General features: G+C 39.6%; 2 protein-coding genes across 6 annotated transcripts in view; one reads left to right on the top strand and one right to left on the bottom strand.

The window, feature by feature from the left end:
• MYH15 (myosin heavy chain 15) overlaps positions 1 to 8417 on the top strand; it is a 47057-nt gene extending 38640 nt beyond the window's left edge. The window contains exons 36-43 of the mRNA XM_069868572.1: positions 410 to 602; positions 1309 to 1512; positions 2399 to 2524; positions 3779 to 3949; positions 4451 to 4555; positions 5681 to 5776; positions 6342 to 6479; positions 8372 to 8417. Of these exons, the coding sequence (XP_069724673.1) occupies positions 410 to 602; positions 1309 to 1512; positions 2399 to 2524; positions 3779 to 3949; positions 4451 to 4555; positions 5681 to 5776; positions 6342 to 6479; positions 8372 to 8389 (1051 nt within the window). The 3' untranslated portion in view covers positions 8390 to 8417. The remainder of the gene's footprint in view (positions 1 to 409; positions 603 to 1308; positions 1513 to 2398; positions 2525 to 3778; positions 3950 to 4450; positions 4556 to 5680; positions 5777 to 6341; positions 6480 to 8371) is intronic.
• A 62-nt stretch (positions 8418 to 8479) lies between these two features.
• HHLA2 (HHLA2 member of B7 family) lies at positions 8480 to 19965 on the bottom strand. Of its 5 annotated transcripts, none has more exons than XM_069868744.1 (7): positions 18075 to 18547; positions 17191 to 17296; positions 15748 to 16077; positions 15023 to 15283; positions 12831 to 13121; positions 10356 to 10435; positions 8480 to 9101 (listed from the first exon to the last, which is right to left on the bottom strand). In XM_069868744.1, exons 1-7 carry the CDS (start codon positions 18156 to 18158, stop codon positions 9060 to 9062), a joined length of 1194 nt encoding a protein of 397 aa, XP_069724845.1. In that variant the 5' UTR covers positions 18159 to 18547; the 3' UTR covers positions 8480 to 9059. The 5 variants fall into 5 exon arrangements, with proteins under 5 accessions (XP_069724845.1, XP_069724853.1, XP_069724837.1 ...); XM_069868752.1 differs by having other exon boundaries at positions 8480 to 9098; XM_069868736.1 differs by lacking the exon at positions 8480 to 9101 and adding an exon at positions 19796 to 19965 and having other exon boundaries at positions 9666 to 10435; positions 18075 to 18353.
• Positions 19966 to 20759: the final 794 nt, after the last annotated feature.

The following is a 20759-nucleotide window of genomic DNA, read 5'->3' as shown; positions in this document are numbered from 1 at the left end:
AGTATGAAGAGCACCTAGAGTGATTAGCTTAGAATGTAGCTGCCTAACTTCACTAATGCCCTCATAAAAAGGCTGAGATATAAAACATCCCAGTAAACGATTCATTAAATATCTTTGTGAATGACTGCTATGCTTGAAGTGCTTCTTGTTAGGTACAAACCTCTACTCGCTTGAGCTTTCAGGAGATATGAGAGAACTCCATGCTCAGTGTTACCAAAGGAAACATTGGAGAAGGGTGCTACGGGCGATGGGGCACTACAAACCTGTGCTATGTATGTCATTCAGAAATACACTACTTCTGGAAATGACACGCTTGCAGAAACTGAAGTACTGTTGCATGTAGTTCTATGTTCCTGTGCAGAGAGGAAAAATTCCTCCCTTCATGTCCTTTATGTTATTCCATAATCAGGAGAAATCAGCAACGTGCCATAGACTCGCTGCAGGCCACCCTTGATTCTGAAGCCCGGAGCAGAAATGAGGCCATCCGGCTCAAGAAGAAGATGGAAGGAGACCTCAATGAAATGGAAATTCAGCTCAGCCATGCTAACAGGCATGCTGCAGAAGCAACAAAGTCAGCACGTGGCTTGCAGATACAAATAAAGGTACTCCAAAAGCTGCCAGTCTCAAGCACTGATAGTAGGTGCAGGCTAAATTTTGTTAGCACAGGCTTAAACAGCAATGGTGATGCTAATGAAGAGATAAGCTATTCCCAAGGATGTGCAGGGAAAGCCCTTAGTGATCATTTCTGGCATAAGAGAATTAAGAAATACGGATTTCTTCCAAGACTTGCATACAAGCTGGATGAGATCCAGTCACAAAACCCTTGCTGGCTACAGCCTCCTGCAGGGGCAGAAAGCTACAGCATGAGGAACTGAAAATCTATGATCTTCTTATGAGCTCCCAAGTCCTTTAAAAGTGGAGAGCAAGTCATTGGCTGGAGTACAGAGAGGGTATGTATATTCAAGTTTGTTGGTTTTTTCAACATTTGTAATAGCTTAAAAAAAAAAAAGTGCTTTGCTAAGATACCTCTTAAGTCACCACATCTCCCACACCTAAGCAGCTTGTTCTCCCTCGGGCACAACTGCCATCTCTGGCAGATTTGAGCACACATGTTTTTCCCCATCACACCTCATACCACAAAAGCTATTCAACTTAGTGTGGAGCAAGCCTTTTTCCAATAAAGAACAACTGAAATTCTTGAGGTGGGCTTCATGCAACCTCTGCAGCCTGGGGTCCTCTTATGTAAGCACAGTGGCTTGAAATGGAGTTACACTGGTGAAAAAAATCCAAACATCTGCTTTGTTATAGGAGCTTCAGGTGCAGCTGGATGACTCGGGACATGTGAATGAAGATCTGAAGGAGCAGCTGGCAGTCTCTGACAGGAGGAACAACCTTCTCCAGTCAGAGCTGGATGAGCTGAGGGCTTTGCTGGACCAGACTGAACGGGCAAGGAAGGTGGCAGAGCATGAACTGCTGGAAGCCACTGAACGTGTGAACCTGCTTCACACCCAGGTTGGCTTTTTCTATTCTCTCTTCCTCACTGGGTTAAACTGAGATTTGTCTATTAAGCACTGACACTGTTTGTCCATGGGTATGCCCTCCTTCAAGTGAGAAAACGAGGGAAAGGCAATAGGCCACTATGTAGATATGCCACCTCACTCCCTTCAAGTTATCTGGCATCAATGACTCAGTCAACTGCTTTAGACAGTGTCCAGGAAAAGAAATGATGAAAGATAATGAGTAAATTTGATTTGTTTCCTTCTTCCATGCTATAAAACCAGTTTTCTACTTTAATCAAGACATATTTGGGATGGTGAGGCATTTCATTGGAGAAGTGACTCAGGTGCTGGTTTTGTGCAGGGCGCTGGTGTCGCCGAGCAATTAAAACTGCAGAGGCTGGGTTCTAACAATAGGTTTATTGTGCAGGCCAGGGAACTACCCCACAGCAAAGTGCTCTTTGCCATGCCACTCTTCATTAAGATGGGCCTTTGGACTTTGTCAAGATGGACACTGCAGTTGTTACAGCACCAGCATTTTTGCTACAAACCCAAAGCTTTTCTTCACCAAATAATCGTCAGAAAGAAATACAAGTGTGCTACAGCCTGGCAACCACCATATTCATTCTTCTGTTTCAGCCTATTGCTTATTATTATTTTATCTGAGTCAAAATCTGAATATTTACAGCTTTGAGAGTACTTTTAATATTTCCTCACTCTGAAGCTACATATGCTAGTAAAGGCCAGCCCTTACCACACACTTGGGTCTTCCCAAATACTGCTCTGATTAATCCAGGAGTTGCAGAAATCAGTAACCCTTGGTGTGCTGTGGTATTTAAAGGAGTTATGTCACTAATCATCACTTTTCCTTCACTGTTCCTTTGCGGAAAACTTACTAAAAGAACACAAGCCTGATCAATCAAAAGAAGAAGCTGGAGGGTGACATTTCTCAGATGCAGAATGAAGTGGAGGAATCAATCCAGGAGTGCCGGAATGCAGAGGAAAAAGCCAAAAAAGCAATCACAGATGTAAGTAAACTGGTTCTTTGTTCACTTCTTTTCAGTACTGCAATGTCTTAGGACAGCCAAGAACGCATTTCCCAGATCGACATTCCTGTGATTGTTACAAAGCTCATACATCCAAAGTGCTCCACAGTTATCTGGAAATAACTAGTGAAACTACAAAACAAAACAGGCTAGCACTAAAAAGCAAGGAAGGACATTTTCCTGATGTTTAGGTTTTTGTTGTTTTGTTTGGGGGGAATTCCCCCAAGAACGCAGTTTTCACTGACCCTCAAAGTCTCAGGTCACGTTACCTCTGAATCAGGTAAATCATAGACCTGGATAGGCTAAACCAGGTCACACTGAATCTGTGCTAAGTGGTGTCCTGGTGTACATAGATTCTGATGTGAGAGACAAAATCACTGAATCTCAAATGAGGTACCCTAGAACTAGGTGTCTGAAAAACACGAGGCCTAAGATCCCAGGAGGAAAGACAGAGTGTATTCTTCCTCTAGGGGAGATGTAATTTGGGCAGGCATAGTTTCATTTCCCGCCTGGAGAAATCGATGTCTTCAGAGTTCAACCAATATATCAGATCACACCAGCAAATAAAACGAAAGCTAAACCAGAAAGTTTTCTGTGAGTTATGTGTCTGGAGTGCCTGGACAAAGCTATTCCTGTAGCATGTTCTTTACTACTTCTCAACTGACAGCACTATTACTGCCTGTCAGAGAGAAAATGCTGATTGTTCTTGATTCAGCTCCAGCCTAGATTGCAATGACTGCTGCCTTCTGATGACTGCTCAGTGATGGGTACAAAATCTGTAAATGGCTCTTGGTGGCAGGCACAAACATCAAAGCAGGAATGAGCTAATTGGCACCCTTGTTCCCTGTCTTGCAGCATGGCCAGACACTATGTAAGATGCTGAGAGTGAGCTTCCTATCCCAGCACAGACTGCAGAAACTGCTCCACTATTACAGCCGCTCAGGCAGCTCTCATCCATGGCTGCACAAGGGAATATGGCTCCCAGTTGTTTTAAGCTGTTATCTTTCAAAGCTCAAAACACAAAGACTACATTTTTAATAAGTTCTATGTAAAATGCCTGTAGTGAATGGCACAGGCTTACTTGTAGGCTTTATAAATAAGGACGTGATGCAGCAGAGATACTATTAAAAAAAGCAGTGGGCAATGAGGGTAATCCAAGACCAATCTTCTATAATTTCTTCTGAGACATAATTCCATAGCATAAGAGAGGTGCTGTAAAATGTGGTTGTTTTTCAGGCAGCAATGATGGCTGAGGAGCTTAAAAAGGAGCAGGATACTAGCGCTCACTTAGAGAGAATGAAGAAGAACATGGAGCAAACTATTAAAGACCTCCAGAAGAGGCTGGATGAAGCAGAACAAATAGCCCTGAAAGGTGGCAAGAAACAGATCCAGAAACTGGAATCCAGGGTATGTTTATGATCCAACTTTGAACCATTGCCTTCTGCTTACAGAACTGGGACCAGGTAGGTACCCTAGGGATGGCTGATCAGTTCTTAGAGGCCAATGAGGGATACTGTGAACACTTTCCTCTGTTTCACAAAATGCAGGTGAGCAGTTCTTGGATGCATGCTTCTCCTTTTTAATCCAGCTACAATGAGCTATTGTAGCACAGCAGATGACCAAGCCCTTGATTAAAAAATCCCAGCATCTAAAGCCAGCAAAATCCTCTCCAATGCTTGCTTCAGTTGAAGGTTTTTTGGCCTTTGCATATGGCTGCACCTTTGGTTGCTAGTGTAGCTTAAATACACTTATGAAAAAGTGGAATGGAAAGGTAACATTTTGATTTGTTCCTGAAATTCAGCTCTATGGAGTTACTGAGAAAATTAGCAATTCTTGAACTGTGAACCAAATTATCTGCTGCTTTATATACGTATAGCATAGTGTCAAGGGGTTTAACTTGTTTTGCAGGTTCGTGAGCTGGAGAATGAACTTGAGAATGAACTCCGTCGTAATTCAGATGCCCAAAAAGGAGCCCGCAAGTTTGAGAGACGCATAAAAGAGCTGACTTACCAGGTACGCTGGGGACTGTAGAAACCACTGGGTCACTGGAAAGAAATTTGTTCTCTCCAACAGTGTCTTAAATTTCCTCAGTGAAGTTTGAAGGATGACATTACCCAGAGCTTTCTGATCTTAGGAAGATTTACAGATAGGAGGAACATCTCCCTAGGGCAGCCATCATCTTGCCTGATTCATTATAACTAGTATTAGAAAGCCTCTATTGCTGATATTTGGATGGCTTTAGCATAGCAGTAATATGGAGCAGGCTTGGATGGCTATTCACACAGCAAGAGAAGAAAGAGCCCAGCTGTCTCTCAGCTGTGCTGATGTTGCCAAAAAGAGCCAGAAGGATTTAGTTGACTCCAATGCATCATTCATTGTAAGGCTGCCCAGTCCCAGGGTTCTGTCACCTATTCCTGAGCAGCAAGGTCTAGTCTTGAGCCTCCTGCAGGTTTTCTAACAGCTGCTGTTGCTGCTTGCCTTCTGAAAAAGGTCTTCAGCACAGAGCTCTGATCCTTTTGCTTTCAGCAGCATTCTTAAGAAGATAATCCCATCCATCTGCTTTAGGAGATTAGTCTCCTGCATGTTGTTTTATTCTGACTTTTGTATGCAGAGGCTGAAGGTTGTTTTCTTAGAATACAGCGCACAGGCAGAATTAGGTGGTCCTTCTGCTTATGAACTGTGACAGCTTTAACCTGGCTCCTTTTACTAGAAATGCCTCCAAACCAGACTTTAAAATATGCAAATTACATGTTTTTAGGCCTGTCCATAAGTCTGTTTCACTAAGTAATGACATGCCCTATAATGACAAGTATTCCTCAGCCCTGAGCGAAGAACTGTGTGTATGTGTATGTGTATACGTCTGAAAATGTGGGCACATATATCTCTGTGTTTATATGTATCTATATTTACATATATATAAATTTAGAGGGTACTCTTTTAGTCCTGAGCCTCCAGGCTTACATACATCTTCAATCAACCTACAGAATTTTTTCTCACAGGGTCATCACAATATGACTTGTTTGTATTTTGACCTATACATTTCTAGAATAATATAAATGACACCCATACCTATTGCATTGTGGGAGATGCTTTAGATCTTTTTACACTATCAACCCAACTAATATTGTTTTGATACAGGCAGAAGAAGATAAGAAGAATCTGGCCAGGATGCAGGACCTGATTGACAAGCTACAATTAAAAGTGAAGAGCTACAAGCACCAAGCAGAGGAAGCTGTAAGTAACTATTTGGGCCTTTTTACCTTTGAGAAATATGTTGTTCTAAACCCAAAATCTTTAATCCATGGGAGCTTTTAGTACAAATACACGTTTTGTGTCTGTATTGATATTTGTATTTATATTCATGTAAACCCTGTATGTGTAAATGTGTTTATAATATATGTAAAATAAAATATCATAGAATCATAGTATGGTTTGGGCTGGAAGGAACCTTAAGATCATCTAGATATTGTATGTGTTAATTATATATAAGAAAGGTATTCAATTTTACTTACGATCACAGTATAGTTTGCAAGGCAAGGGGGGAAGGGAAGGAACAGGAAAGACTTTTTTCCTACTACTCCCACAGAAGGCATGTGGAGATCCTCCCAGTTCACTTAACATGGAGAGTGCCACTGGGAACTATCAGCTCAGTAAAATAACAATCTCAGTCCTCCAGGAGGCAAGTGCTTCCTATGCAGCTGTTACCTAGTCATGCTGAGCACTTTTCTTCCCACTTGAAATGGAAAGCTTTGTTTCACTTGGATAGGAGGAAATAAGCCGCACTGTTTTGCCTCACCAGGAAGCACAAGCCAATCTGTACCTTTCGAAGTACAGAAAACAGCAGCACGATCTGGATGATGCTGAAGAAAGGGCTGAAATAGCTGAATCTCAGGTTAATAAGCTGAGGAGCAAGTCAAGAGATATTGGCATGAAAAAGGTATGGTTATAAGGTATGGGGTAAATGTGACTGTTTAATACACAGTAGTGGATGTTATGTATACAGAAAGATCTATTATACCTCTTAAGGTAATACAGTATAGAATAAATTGTTATTTACTACGTTTTTTAGTTCTAGTCCACCTTTATTATAACATTGAGGTAAGCCTTTCAGATAGCAATCTGATGCTCAGAAAAATGAATTCTCTGTTCTCTTGATGTTGTAATTTAATCCCTGTGCTCAGCAGCCAGACATTTCCAGAACTGATGATGTGGGGATTTTTTTGCAAGTGATATTAAAAAGCTCTATCTTTTTCTCCCTCTGTTGATATAGATTTCTATGTATGTAATACAGCTTGGGGATTACTGCACTAGAGGATGGCCGAATATATGAACATTCCTCTTTCCAGGAATGGATATTGATTTGAAGATCTGGATGAAAATAAAATATTAGTGATTAGTCACTTAGGTGCTGGGAAGTCATTAATAATTAGAAATACATTTGTGGCATTTTGCACTCAAGTAAAATGGTGGTAGAGTAATATTGTTGAAACTAAACGGTGTCCAAGAACTCAGTTAGGAACTGAAAGAAACTCTTGCTTATCTATGCTTGCTTTATGTCAACCAAGGCAAGTAAGAGTGGAGTTGTTGCTTGTAGGAGTGATAGAGGGACTAGGTGGGTCATTGCTTTTATATATTTCATTTGCAAGTGTAACACAAACTCCCATGTGTAACATCATATAAGTTTTATGGGGTGACAGCTACCAATTCAAGAAAGATAAAAGAAACCTTTCTCTATAATTTCTGTATTTTTATCACACTTGATCCCAACACCTTTCTGCTTTCTTTTGTGCATTCTGCATTCTGTGGGAAGAAATACTCAAATTTCTGCATTTGTAGTAGACTACTAATGTCACGTTTAACTGATATAAATGACTGTAGCTCCACCATCTAGAGCAGAGATATATCATGACTACATGGATACTTGGTCTCTTACACATTCATGTATGATGAAAGCAGTAGTCCATCCGAAGCTCACAAGTTCTGAAGCTTCTAAGAGTAAAAGATTTCAACAGATTTTTCTTTAAATTATTTCTTTAAATTCTTCAAGACCTATGGAAAAAAATGATCTCATATAATTTCACAAAGCCACAGTATCACACAGACAGTGAAATAGATAAACCATGAGAGTAATTTATTTTTTAAAATACTCTTAACAGTGCTATTTGTTCCCTGCATCTTACTAGTACCCTCTTTCTGTCTCAAATATGCACAAGTTATAGAAAAGTGGATGCCTGTTTGTGTAAGATGGATTTGGTGTTGGCAAACTAGCAGGTCTGGCTTATAGCAGAGTATTGCACTGTCAAAACATGAGCTCAATGGTACACACAGAAGTATCATCTCCACAAAGAAAGACTTGTGACATGAATGGCAGTAGCTGTCAGAAGAAATGTCCAGGCAGTGAGTCTTCTTCAAACATCATGACAAATCTCCTTTGGGGAAAGAATGACACTAGAGAGATTCCTTTAATAGTATAGATTAGAAATACCCTGTCCACAGCTATTAGTACCCATATTCCTGGAAACTCTAGGAAGTAAGTGGTGTGATTCAGAGTGAATACCACCATCCATTGAAACATCGTTGCATAGAATTCACCTTCTGTTAAAGGGATATATGCCCTAGCAGAAGGACATAATGCCTATATTGCTAGCTGAAGTGAGTCAGCAAAGGTTAACTGGATTAGTGCTAGTCTATTTCAGATACAAACTGATAATGCCAGGGAGTGGAAGCATTGGGAATGAGAAGCTTTCATCATTTACCTGTGAACTTACTCTAAAACCCCCTCAATACTTCCACTTTTAACAGTTGTATACTATTTCAATTTCATTTCAGGTTCATGAAGAGGAATAAATACAATGCAAGCTGGCAGATATGAGAAGATGCTTGATATTATTGAGCACAACTGAAAGCAGATGTAGAAAAAAATAAGCACTTATAGAAATAAACATCAAGTGAAAATCCAAAGAGGCTGTAGAGCGTATTCTATTTGTTTCTTTGTGTTTTGCCAAACCCCAGGGATCAATGAAAGATTACATTTTGCCAACAGCCTACTTCATTATGTTGGAATGAATCCTAATTGGCAGATCTCTGACAAAATCAAAACCAAGGACAAATCCATTCATGCTCCACATGCTCCACAATGTGCAGATTGTTAAAAGAGCAAAGATTAAACATATGGGACTGTGACGAAGGACAGCCCTTAAAGCTGGGCTACTGAAAAAAAAAGAAAAAATCCCTCAAAACTTAATCTTCTTCTGTGGAAACTTTTTAGTTGTTGCTTTAAGACATCCAAGTTGCCATTGTTTGTGCTGACTCCTCACATACAAGTGTCAATTGACATGCGTGTCTCTTTCCCCATTAGTTCAGTTGTTTGTTGTTGTTGCTCAGATAATCAGATTTCCATATGGCTCTTAGTATAACTCAACAGGGAAGGTGAAGGAACTCTCTATTCTTTTCAGAAGCAATCTCAGAAGCATCTGTGTGCGCAGACAGGGTTTTTTCTTCAAGTATGTCAAGGTGTTCATAAAATTCCAGGTCTTCTGCACTGTGCAAAATTTATCTTCTAGTGGGAACAGGACAAGGCATACTGGTTACAGAAATAATTCAGTATTTTCCATTTTAACATTAGCTAGGTAAAATAAACATCCACATAACAGTACAGAATTATTCCTTTTTCTTCCATCTTGTCCTCCATCAACATGACCATAGCTGAGTTAACCTGTAAACTGTTTCACTTGCTCTGATTATGGTATGTTAAGTCTCAACAGATTCCAAGATAAATGAATCTAGCTTAAATTCTTCAAATTAAACATCTGCAGCTCAGTATGTTATCATCTCTAAAGCACATTAGCAATAAAATTGACTAAGAAGAAGCATGCAATTGCACCTCTAAGTAAGAGAAAAATGAAACAAGACTGAGACTCTATAAGAGTTCTTTTTCTGGTGTGTTCTTGTTGAACCTCTTAGAAATCATTCCAAAATGTCTCCTGAAGTTTATCAAATTCAGGCTGTGACAAAATCTTAAGGCCCAGGGAGTCTGAAGGTATATCTCCCCATGGATAGGGCTGTACTGTCAGACACAGAAACACGTACCCTAAGGGCTAAGAGCTAAAGTTTGTTTTTTAAGAATGCTCACCAAAAATGCAGAGGAAGGAGACAGAGTACTGTAAGACAGAGCGAGCCTAATACAAATACACAAGAATAAAATGCATCCACTTGAAGATGCTGTAATCTAGGAAACAGGAGTGATGTGTAGAGAGATGTGATCAGTGACCACATGGTTGTAACATTTTCAGAACCAAAACAAGTAGTATAACTTTTCATGCTGAAGTTTTGGTGAGCCTTGAAGTTGGATAGAACCGAAATAGTAATTTGGGCCCTAATGAAGATTAGGTATGTGCATTGTTTGAGGGACTTAATGTTTTGTCTTGGGGGACTTTGGTCTTAAACACAAGTGAGAGAAAATTAACTGGTTCAATTGTTTTTAAATTAAGTTATCAGAAAGTATTTGTGAAGGGCAACCAACTTTTTCATCTTTGTATAGTGCACAGGAGAGCATCTGGTCAAAGGGAGGGTGTGCTAACATTGTTACAACCAAAATACTGTAGCATAGATGTACCAAAGAGAGCTTTCTGGACACAGAAAATACCAAGAATGAGGAGAATTTATTTATGCTGAGAATTATCATCCTACATTTTCAGTATCTTTGTATGCTTTAACCCATGAAAATAAAATTTATGCTTTGGTTAAATATTCAAGGTTTGGATTTAATCTTAATGGTACCTTTAAAAATTAATCCCATAATGATTGTACATACCTTGAAAAAGAACCAGGCTACCAGCAGTGCCACTGGAATCATCACTCCCAGCACAATTTTCCAGGTGTTATCTGAATTTTCTTTAAAAATACAAAAAAATTTAAAAGAAGTGCTTCATATCACAAATTAATGTTCACTGTTGTTCGCTAAGTATACCAAAGCTATTATTTTTCTCTTATTTATAATCTAAAAGCTATGATTTAGGGAGAATGTCTCAGTTTCTTTTTAACATTACTAATACAGCAATGTTCAAGTCACTTGACCCATACTATAAGATTTTAAAGTTATACGTTAATGACTTAAGTGTGAATAGCTGAAAGCAGATCAGTTTACTTAATCGTGTTGATGCAAAATTCTACGTCTTCTCAAGTAATATACTGCCTGATATGGTAAACACTGCCTCCAGGTACAGTCCTCGGTGCCATTAACGCAGCTCACTGTGGTATCTAGTCTGGATCACAGATTTAATATTTCTGTTGCAAAACTTTTCAACTTTCATCTAAAATGTTTCTTGACTTCCTGACGCAACCACATAACCCCAGCGGTCACAAGAAGCAGCAGATTGTCAGGTGGGTAGTAACAATGGATTCCACTGGAAATAAAAGCCTGTCTAGCACAGCTTGGTCCTGCATGGCACCAAGCATCTCATTACTTCAGCCAATTTCAACAACAGGAGAACACTCAGCCATGGAGTTCTCATTCTTTTAAGGACCATTCTTCTACTTCAGGCTTCCCTTCCACCGCTGCACCTTGTCCAAAGAATGTGAAAAATCTGCTGTCCTCTGGAAACTCGCTATGGATGTCTGGCAAACAGTTAAAAAATGAGAGCTGACAAAACAGAGCATTAACTCTAGTCATTGCCTTTAGCTTGGCACTGTCCCCACGTGCAGAACTTCACACATTTTCAGTTCCTCTGGTAGAACAGCTTTAAGCTGCAACCTTTCTTAGAAGTCTCCTTCTCTGTGACGCTTGGAAATCCTTCTGATGGTTGAGCAGCTTCTGTGCTATGACCACTTTCCAACATACTGATGTAGCTCCTTCCCTTAGGCCCTACCATCTCTGTCTGCTTATCCCATGCTTGCAGCCTGTGCTGTCACAAAGATCTCTCTTCTAATCTCTCTGTCCCCCATAATGTATTTCTGATCCACAGCTAGGAAAATTCTGTGAGCAGCACAGTAATTTATCTATGAAAGAATTGATTTGTATCACCTATGGCTGCTCTAAGATATACTTGCAGAGAGCATCCAGATCACATTTGGACTGGACAGGTGTGTGTCTGTCTCCAGTGAATGTACAGGGAAGCTGATGGACTTGGCGCGCCTTGGTGAGCATCAGTTAATTGTGAATTGTCCCATGCTTTCTACTTTAGAGGCACAATATTAGGTTTACAGGACAAGGAAGATGATGCCAGAATTTGACCTCGAAGCAAAAAAATTTGTCTGACTTAACTGGTTTCTTTAATCTAACTCCCCTCCTGCAGGTTGGATATAGCCACAGTCATTTAAAACACACACTATATCAAGTTTTCAGACTGAAACTAAGCCATCATGGGCTGGGGAACAAAGGAAGAAAAAAAAATGCAGCTATTATCACTCATTCTGTGACCTTCTCTGTTATGTTGTCTCCGTTTTTCATATCCTGCTGGCTTGTTTCAAGTTCTCTTAAAAAAAAATACCCAACAAATGAAGAGTCCTATATCAGTTCTCAGTCTTTTAAGTGATTGTCTTTAAATGTCCCTACTCCCTTTGGAATGAGATTTAAGGAGGCTGCATTGCTATTTTTTTAACAAATGTGTAATTTGCTTCCACTATAGTTTTAGAAAGCTGGAGTAATTTTTTTTTGACCTCTGGTAAGAATTTTCAGTAGATAGCGAAGTTAATCAGTAAGTCTCCTTGAAACTGGATACAGTGAAATAACTGTAACTAAGACTTCAGAGTTGGAAATTTACCACAGTTCATAAAAATGCAGGCATGCATGCAAACATATATATCCCCAGGTCTAAAGAAAGGCCTGCCATGGAGAATCAAAGCTTTGAAAATAACTGTGTGCTCTCCTTTATAAGATTTCTTCTGCAGGCAAATCTATACCACACCTTTGGGTTTCCCTTCATCTCCCTGATACCTTTATAGACCACATTTGCTACTAGCAGAGCATTTAGGACATGATTCTGAGGATTTCTTCATGCCCTCAGCTCTGAAGTTAGTCAGTGGCAACTGAGGTCAGCCACTAATTTTGAGACTTTTGCCACAACAAGCTGATGATTGAAAAAAAGAAAATCTGAGTATTTAAAAAAATACATCTTAGGAAATGGGGGGGGGGGGTGTCCCTAAGACAACAATAATAAAGTATCTCTTCTACACTTTCGTAGAAGCTGATTTTTCTCAATATTTTCTCAATATTTTAGATTTCTGATTGACCTTTTGGCTCTGCATTCCCTTCACTGGTTCCTATTCTCTGGAAAGGGCAGCAACTTACCAACTTGCAAACTTCTCACAGTAAGTTTTGTGTATTTAGGCGTTGAGATATTACACAGGTATTCTCCACTGTCATTTGCAGTAAGATCACGCAACATCAGTGAAAAGTCATTTTCATTAATCTGGACTCGAGGCTGGTAAGAGTGAGAGGTGCCATTTAAGGAGGCCAGGACAGAGATCACCCCGTGTCTGTTAAATGTCCAGACGACACTGAAACTTTCAATGTTTGCAGTGTTATTGCTGTATTCACAAGGAATTGCAATGCTACTTCCTTCCACATTCGACAGTTGATCTGAAACAGATAATTGAAGAACCCTCTGCATTTATTTTTGAAAATACTCTGTAGGTTATTTAGACACTTTCTGATTTTTTTTCTTAAGTCTTATACTACTGTGGACAAATATAAAATCATATTTCACTATTTTGATATCATACTCAAACATCAAATTGTGCTTCCAGTAGCATTTTAAGATTAAAAAACCCCATATCTTACATATTAAAAAAAAAAAATCTAGTTGGTATTTGCTTTATTTATGAAAATTATTTTGTTTTCATTTGACTATTTCTTCTCTGCCTGGGGAGCTCATTAATAAAAGTGATTCACTCTAGTCTAAGTTACTGTGTAAAGTAGCATGAAATTCCACATGTTTGGAACAGAGAAAATGCAACATTTAAAGCAAAAGGGTAAAACTGTTGCTACATAATTGAATTAAAAGAATAAAAAGATTTTATTTAGTTAGTAATAACTTTCAGGTATAGTGGACTTAAGTACTTTATGTGTCTGTGTGGAACACTTACAATTAATGAATAGTTTTAATAAAAAAAGAGGAAGGGGGAGTAAAAAGAAGGTAAGTGGAATAATAGCTAATGTATAAAATACTAATAAATACTAAAATACTAAAAAATACTAATAATGTATAAAATACTAATACAAGACAAATTAATACCATAGCACAGCTGAGTCTGACAGTATGGATTTGCTGCAAAGGAAGGAAAAACAGAGGAGGCTATGGTGGCTGGCAGGCTGCTGGAGAGAAACTAATACATTATTTTGACATGTTATAGCCATGCTTGGTTTCTGGGAGGGGGGGCTGAACGAACAGAGGTGTGGGGCTGAAAACCATGCAGACAAACCAAAACTTAACTTTACCCTATACTGCTATTATATAAGGAAAATTAAAGCAGTCTATTTCAGTTCAATGTTCCAGTGAGAGGCTTGATGGATGCAAACAAAAGTGTCATGATCATACCTTTTCCTCTTGTGGATTGGAAGGGTAGATTAATGAAACAGACACTTCGAGTGCACTTGTTACCTACAGTGATGCCATACTTGAAACCTTCCATACTGTAAGCCACTGCATGTAAATTAGAAATTTCACTTTTGTTTTAAAGCATATGCAGGGTATTAGAAACTGAGAGTGTCTGGGTACGCTTTAATGGGAAACCAGGGTGATGGAAGCAGCCAGGCACATCTTACAAGTGAACTGCACTGCTCTTGGTCCAATTAAAAAATATTTCCTAAGAAATGTGAGAAGTTGAAAAGTACCAGTTATTTACTTGAACTGAATTTCCAGTTTCCATTTGAGGACAAAATGGAGAGTTGACATTTTACAGCCCTGTTTTTTCTTAAGTAACAAAAAAAAGCTGCTATTTGCTCAAATGTAAGCTTGCTGCTCTCAACTCCCATGCACCCCAACACTCATCCGGGGTCTTAAGAACGCACTTCAAGAGAAGTATCATGAAAGCATCAAACGGTACTGATAAAATTCTCACAAAAGATGGGAAGTGGATTGAATAAGGAGCATTTGCATTGAAGCAGCAAGAAAACATTCTTCTCCCTCATATAACCCACAGGTTCACTAAGGTTTCCACATTCTTTGTCTGAGTTTATTTTTTTCTTTATGGAATGTAAAGTTTGATTATTGTTTATGCCTTGAAACCTGAAACTAATACAGCAAAAATGTTCAGAGTAAAGCTAACTTACAGAAGTGTGAGCTATCCCCTCTTATCCCTACTTCTTGGACATATCCCGCCTTGTAATCTTAACAGATGAGTTTCAAAGAAGATGGAGCATCCTTTTGCACTGTTCCATATTTGTATTGCTCCACTGTGGAAATACTGTATTAAATGGGGCTGTGAAACCAGCTGTGACATTCAGTAATGATGAAGGAACAGACTTCCATTCATTCCCACCTTCCATCTTCCATTCAGCAGCCCACTCATCATGGCTGAGATGAATATGACAGTAGTAAGGATCAGCTGTGTTTATAATATTCTGTTCACTTCTTAAAGAATAGAGAACGCCTTCCTTGGTTTCCTGTCGATTTGTTTCTTGGATGGATGTATTGCCTCGTACCCAAGATATACGTGGCGCTGGATAAGTGAGAAAGGCACAGCACTTCAGCATCCTTTCTGTGTCTGTCTTTTGGTATTCCAGTGCAAAGTAAGAGGAAACTAGATGTAAGAAGAAACAAATAATCAATCCTTTCAAAATCCTTTTTAACTTGAAGTGATTTGTCTTTTGAAATAACCTTGGGGAAAATAAACGTAACTGAGAACAAAATTTAATCTGTGATAGATTTGAGAAGACAGCATGGCATTACTTTCTGTTAATGCCAGGGTCTGCAGTGTTCTGAGAAGTTTTATAACACAATGTTTTAGAACTCCAGTATAATACCTAGTTCCCCTTAGAAATCACAGTGATGTAGGTTATGAGAACTAGTGCTGCACTGTAATTTTTCAACTCATGTTACAACATTTCACCAGAGAAAGTTAATTGTTGATAACAGCATCAGGCCCAAAAGATGCTCTGTTGAGTTGGAGGATTTTGATTTCATGTGAGAAATAACACGAGAAAACCTGTTGGTGTAATCGCATTTCCACTACTGTGATACAATCACTTTTGATGCCTTACTGACCTCTTATGCGCAGTGTGACTTGCACTTCTGTTTTAGTTTGCTGTGTTCCCACATAGCAGTTATAAGAGCCCTCATCATTTATGGTCAAGTTACTAAGTTTCAAGGAGGCATTTCCACCAGGAATGTTCTCATGGAAAAGGTGTGTTCTCTGTCTGTAATCTGGGTCTTGACTTTTCAGCTGATCCATCTGGTAGTAGTAGCCGTGAACATTTTTCTCCCCCTTCTTCCAGTAAATTACTTCATCAGTCCCAGGTGGGAAAGCACATGGGAGGATGCAATCCTTTGAAAACAGCCCCGTTACTGTTTCCTGTTCTGTAAAACCTAAAGCCCCTAAGAACAAATTAATAAGTTAAATTGAATTGAGTCTACAAGTGTATTCCTGCCCTTGCATATCCCTGACAAAAAAAATCCTCTGGCAGACAGCACATTCCTGCTAAGTGTTTCTCTAGGACAGCAAGGGTCTTCATTTGGTTTAATAAATATTATAATGCAAAGCTCTGGTCTTTGAATTTATAATCAGTTTAAGTAAATATCCTGAGCAAGCACCTACAGCCAAATCAGCACACTACCACCTTAGCATCTGAGTTTTGCCTGCATTTCCAGAAGCACCACCTTCACCTTCAAAACATTTTAAGCTTCAGCTTGCTACTCACGCAAATGTTCATAGTGCCACGTTGCAGTGACCTAGGTTACCAACAACCTTACGTAGTGCCGAGCAGCGGTACTGTCACAGAAAAAAAGAACATGATGGTCCAACTGACCCAAAGGACAGAACTTCTTTAAACAGCTTCACAACCACAGATAGTTTCAGTGAGCTCTGTCCCAGCTCTGGAGGTAACCAAGGTGTGGATTTCTAAATAATAATTCACACACAAGGTAGCATCTGATTCCTATTAACATTTAATTTAGGCCTTGCTGGCATAAAAGAAGAATTTTAAATGCATCCTTCTAAAAACTGACTGCATTAACTTAGCGTCACCATATGGACTTCCTTGGCCAGGGTCAGAAAACCTGTTAGGCAGGTAGTGAATGTCCAGCCGCAACTGTCTTAGAAGTTTTGATGCCCTTTCCAGCTCAGCTGGTAGGGCAATCCAGATGACTTTTCCTCAGCCATTCCAGTGCAAATTGAACCAATGTACTTCAAACCATTTTCAGTACAAACTGACAACTACGGCCCGCCGAGCAGTCACACAACACGCTCCTTCAGACAAGCTGTGGAGCAGAAGCTTTGGCAGGTAATAGCTTGGGTGATCAACGTGCTAAATGGCCATGGCCATCATCCAAATGCTCATCTTTTGCTTAGGGAGTGTCTTACAGTACCCCAAATCAATTTTTTACCATCAATAAGCTGTGTTTGAATTAATTAATTCCCTCCTATTAAAAAATCAGTAACAATTGTCGTCTTCTTCATTATTTTTCATAAACAACAGAGCTAAAACCTACCCCAAAGTGTAGCATCTATGTGAAATAAATAGATGAGAAGAAATGGTATTTTCTGTCCCTTCCTGTCTTCTTTTGTTTCTTTGGTTCCTAGTAGACTCATGTCAAACTGACAACATAAAAGGAAGGGAGAAAAATCTGTTTAAATGCAGGTAAAATACTTACTCTATTCCTTTGTACAGCTTACTATGGACTGTGAGCCTTTGTATAATTTTTTTTTGTTTTGTTTGCAATAGTCTTGGCCCAGATTTTTGGCCTTAAGGTCATCATGTAGTACTTTACATTTCATAACAGTTGGGGCTCTCTCACTAACATGTAATCCTTTGCAGATTGATACTTTCTGTTAACTTTTAATAAATAGAAATTGTTTACCCTCAGCCTTCTTACAGGGATAGGAAATATTAATCTTCATCATTCATGAATGGGATACCGAGGAAAAACAGTCAAGTGCCATTTCCAAAGGGTATAAAACATCTCTTGCCAAGCCAGATTTTTCTACTTCCTAAAATATACTTCTGAATACTGCAGCATTTGATTTTCTGAGGTGGGAAATTTGCCTTCACTTGAAAATACTGCGGATAGAAAGAACTTTTCACAATTCACTCTTCATTGGATTAAAAGGACATCAGTTTAACTTCTGAAAAAGTGTGCCTATGGAAGTCTAGAATAGATGAAGGTATGCTGACAGCGCAAGTCACATTGCAAAGTACTGAAGAAACATGCTTTTTCTGTTTGTTACACACATAAGTGGCACAACCAAGAAATCACACCATAAAGCTTTGTAGTGAAATATCACTATGAAGTTATTTATACACACAGTGTACAGCTAGAATTAAGATCACTGTAGACATGTCTGTTACAGACAATGTAGTATTCAGAAAACTTACTTCATACAGAACTACCACAGGCTCAGTTGAGTAGCAGCAGCTCAACCAGGGTTTCTGAAAGGAAAGCAAGACACTAAAACGCATTTTCCAAGACACGGAGCCAAGTCAAGTATTGAACAGCTCAGATTGTGGTAGAGGCAACACTGCACTTACTTTGGCCACTATATGAAATGAATATCAAATAGCACATGCTTTCTCTTTCTTCTGTTAGTCAGGGAACAAACCACGTGTCCTATCCATCTTTGAACTTTGCGTTTGATCTGAACCTTGATCGGAGCACTGCCCAAACATACAGGCATCAGGATCGATTTCTGCTCAGTGAGCTTTCCTGTAACCCACTTTGAGAGCAACCATGCATATTTTAATATTCTCCTAACCACGTCAAACAAGTTACTTATTCCCTAGTAAAAAGAATTCCAGTTAATTCCTTTTCAAGGTAAACTAACAGTACATTTCAAACACACACACACACTTATAAGGACTGGAAATACCTAAGGATTTCAAGTTTTACCAACAAACAAGAATCACAGAATCACAGAATAACCAGGTTGGAAGAGACCCACCTGATCATCGAGTCCAACCGTTCCTATCAAACACTAAACCATATCCCTCAGCACCTCATCCACCCGTGCCTTAAACACCTCCAGGGAAGGTGAATCAACCACCTCCCTGGGCAGCCTGTTCCAGTGCCCAATGACCCTTTCTGTAAAGAATTTTTTCCTAACGTCTAGCCTAAACCTCCCCTGGCAGAGCTTGAGGCCATTCCCTCTTGTCCTGTCCCCTGTCACTTGGAAGAAGAGGCCAGCACCCTCCTCTCTACAACCTCCTTTCAGGTAGTTATAGAGAGCAACGTGGTCACCCCTCAGCCTCCTCTTCTCCAGGCTAAACAATCCCAGCTCTCTCAGCCGCTCCTCATAAGGCCTGTTCTCCAGCCCCCTCACCAGCTTTGTTGCTCTTCTCTGGACTCGTTCCAGAGCCTCAACATCCTTCTTATGGTGAGGGGCCCAGAACTGAACACAGGATTCAAGGAGCGGTCTCACCAGTGCCGAGTACAGAGGGAGAATAACCTCCCTGGACCTGCTGGTCACGCCAGAAAATTAAGAAAATTGAATGTGTAAAGTTCTAAAAAAACCTTGTTATGCACATAATGTTAATATCACACACTAGCCACAATGATACTAGCTTTTCAGAATTTCCTTATTGAATCTTCCAGCAGCACTTTCTGTACCAGCAAAGAGAACAAATTCTTCACCTTACCCCAATTAAACCCCTACAACTTAAATGCAAACGCCATACTTCAGCTGTTGAGAAATAACCCCAAAGGAAGAAAGACATTCTAAACATCCAGCGTTCTAAACATCCAAAATTATCTCAGGAAGTAGACCAAAACCACTGTGTTTTACCTCAATATACAAATATCATGTATCTCCCGATCTCAAACACTTATAATACTACAGAGCTGTTATAAGAATGATAGGTTTTTTTTACCTTTTCTGATTTCAGAAGTAGCCAAAAAAAAATCAGTCTTGTTGTTTCAGCCGTTTCTTTCAGTCAAGATTTATAAATATATGCAAAAATAAATTAATACACAGATCTCACAAAGCTGTGGAACTTTGCCTCTTCCTTGCCACTTAAACAGACACACCTACGCATACCAGAGTACTTAACCTGCAAGTTCATTCCTGTCCAACAAATGAAAGCAGTGAGCCATGTGTACTTACCTGTGAAGGTTCCACACCTTTTGCATTCACTCCTTCACCTTTTAACCATTTTTTTCTTAACCATTTCTATTGCCTGGCTTTGTAGAATAAACTTCTTAATGATAATTTCTGAAGCTGTTTACTAAGTTGTTTACTTTCAGAAATGTGATTTCTACGGCAGTGGTGATGCTGCTTTGGGATTGGACACGAGCACCATCGCCACAGCAGAGACCAGCAGTCTTGCAGAGCACAGGTCCTGAAGCACCTTGCACAGGTCCTTGCAGAGCACCTGAAGCAGGGAGCGAGGCAATTTCCGTAGGGCATGGGACAAAAAGAACATAAGATACAGAACATTACTGAACAATTCTCAGAAAGTTGCTAATCTGAAACAAGAACAGTAGATGACTTGGGCTGCCTGCAGAGTTAGGTGATTATTCTCTCTTTAAAAGTATTTCGCTAGTGCTTAGTTTTCTCTGAACAATTCAAGCCTTGTGTGTGCCGATGAGTAGGAGAAACTGATAGAGCGACTCAAGTATCTTAGGGAAGACAGCTTGCAAAAAAACTCAAACAAAATGCAGGAAGAAGCAAAAGGAATTAGTGTCTGTCCTAGACACTCCCAGACGGTGTTAGCAGTACACACATGACTGCATCTCCTGCTTTCCTGGGAGAAACAGCTTTCCCATCATAGAGTCATGGAATCATTAAAGTTGGGAAAGATCCCTAAGATCACCAAGTCCAACCATCAGCCCAACACCACCATGCCTACCAAACCATGTCCTGAAGTGCCACGTCCACACATTTTTGAACGCCTCCAGATAAGGATACACCAGGTCTCTGGGCAGACTGTTCCAATGCTTGACCACTCTTTCAGTACAGAAATCTTCTCCAATATCTAATCCAAACCTCCCCTAGCACAATTTGAGGCCGTTTCTTTTCAGCCTATCATGTCTTGGAGAAGAGCAACAGGTAGTTGTGGAGAGTGATG

The sequence above is a fragment of the Phaenicophaeus curvirostris genome, chromosome 1, assembly GCF_032191515.1.
Source record: "Phaenicophaeus curvirostris isolate KB17595 chromosome 1, BPBGC_Pcur_1.0, whole genome shotgun sequence".
NCBI classification, from domain to species: Eukaryota; Metazoa; Chordata; class Aves; order Cuculiformes; family Cuculidae; genus Phaenicophaeus; species Phaenicophaeus curvirostris.
This window is presented reverse-complemented; position numbering and strand designations above follow the sequence as displayed.

Excerpts from the sequence above, each read along its gene's own strand:
- HHLA2 (XM_069868736.1), bottom strand. The coding sequence starts at position 18,158 with ATGCGTTTTAGTGTCTTGCTTTCCTTTCAGAAACCCTGGTTGAGCTGC. Across the intron at positions 15,284-15,747 it reads AGTCACACTGCGCATAAGAG|TTTCCTCTTACTTTGCACTG; the intron begins GTCAGTAAGGCA and ends TCTTACATCTAG. Across the intron at positions 10,436-12,830 it reads TGTGAGAAGTTTGCAAGTTG|AAAATTCAGATAACACCTGG; the intron begins GTAAGTTGCTGC and ends GTATTTTTAAAG.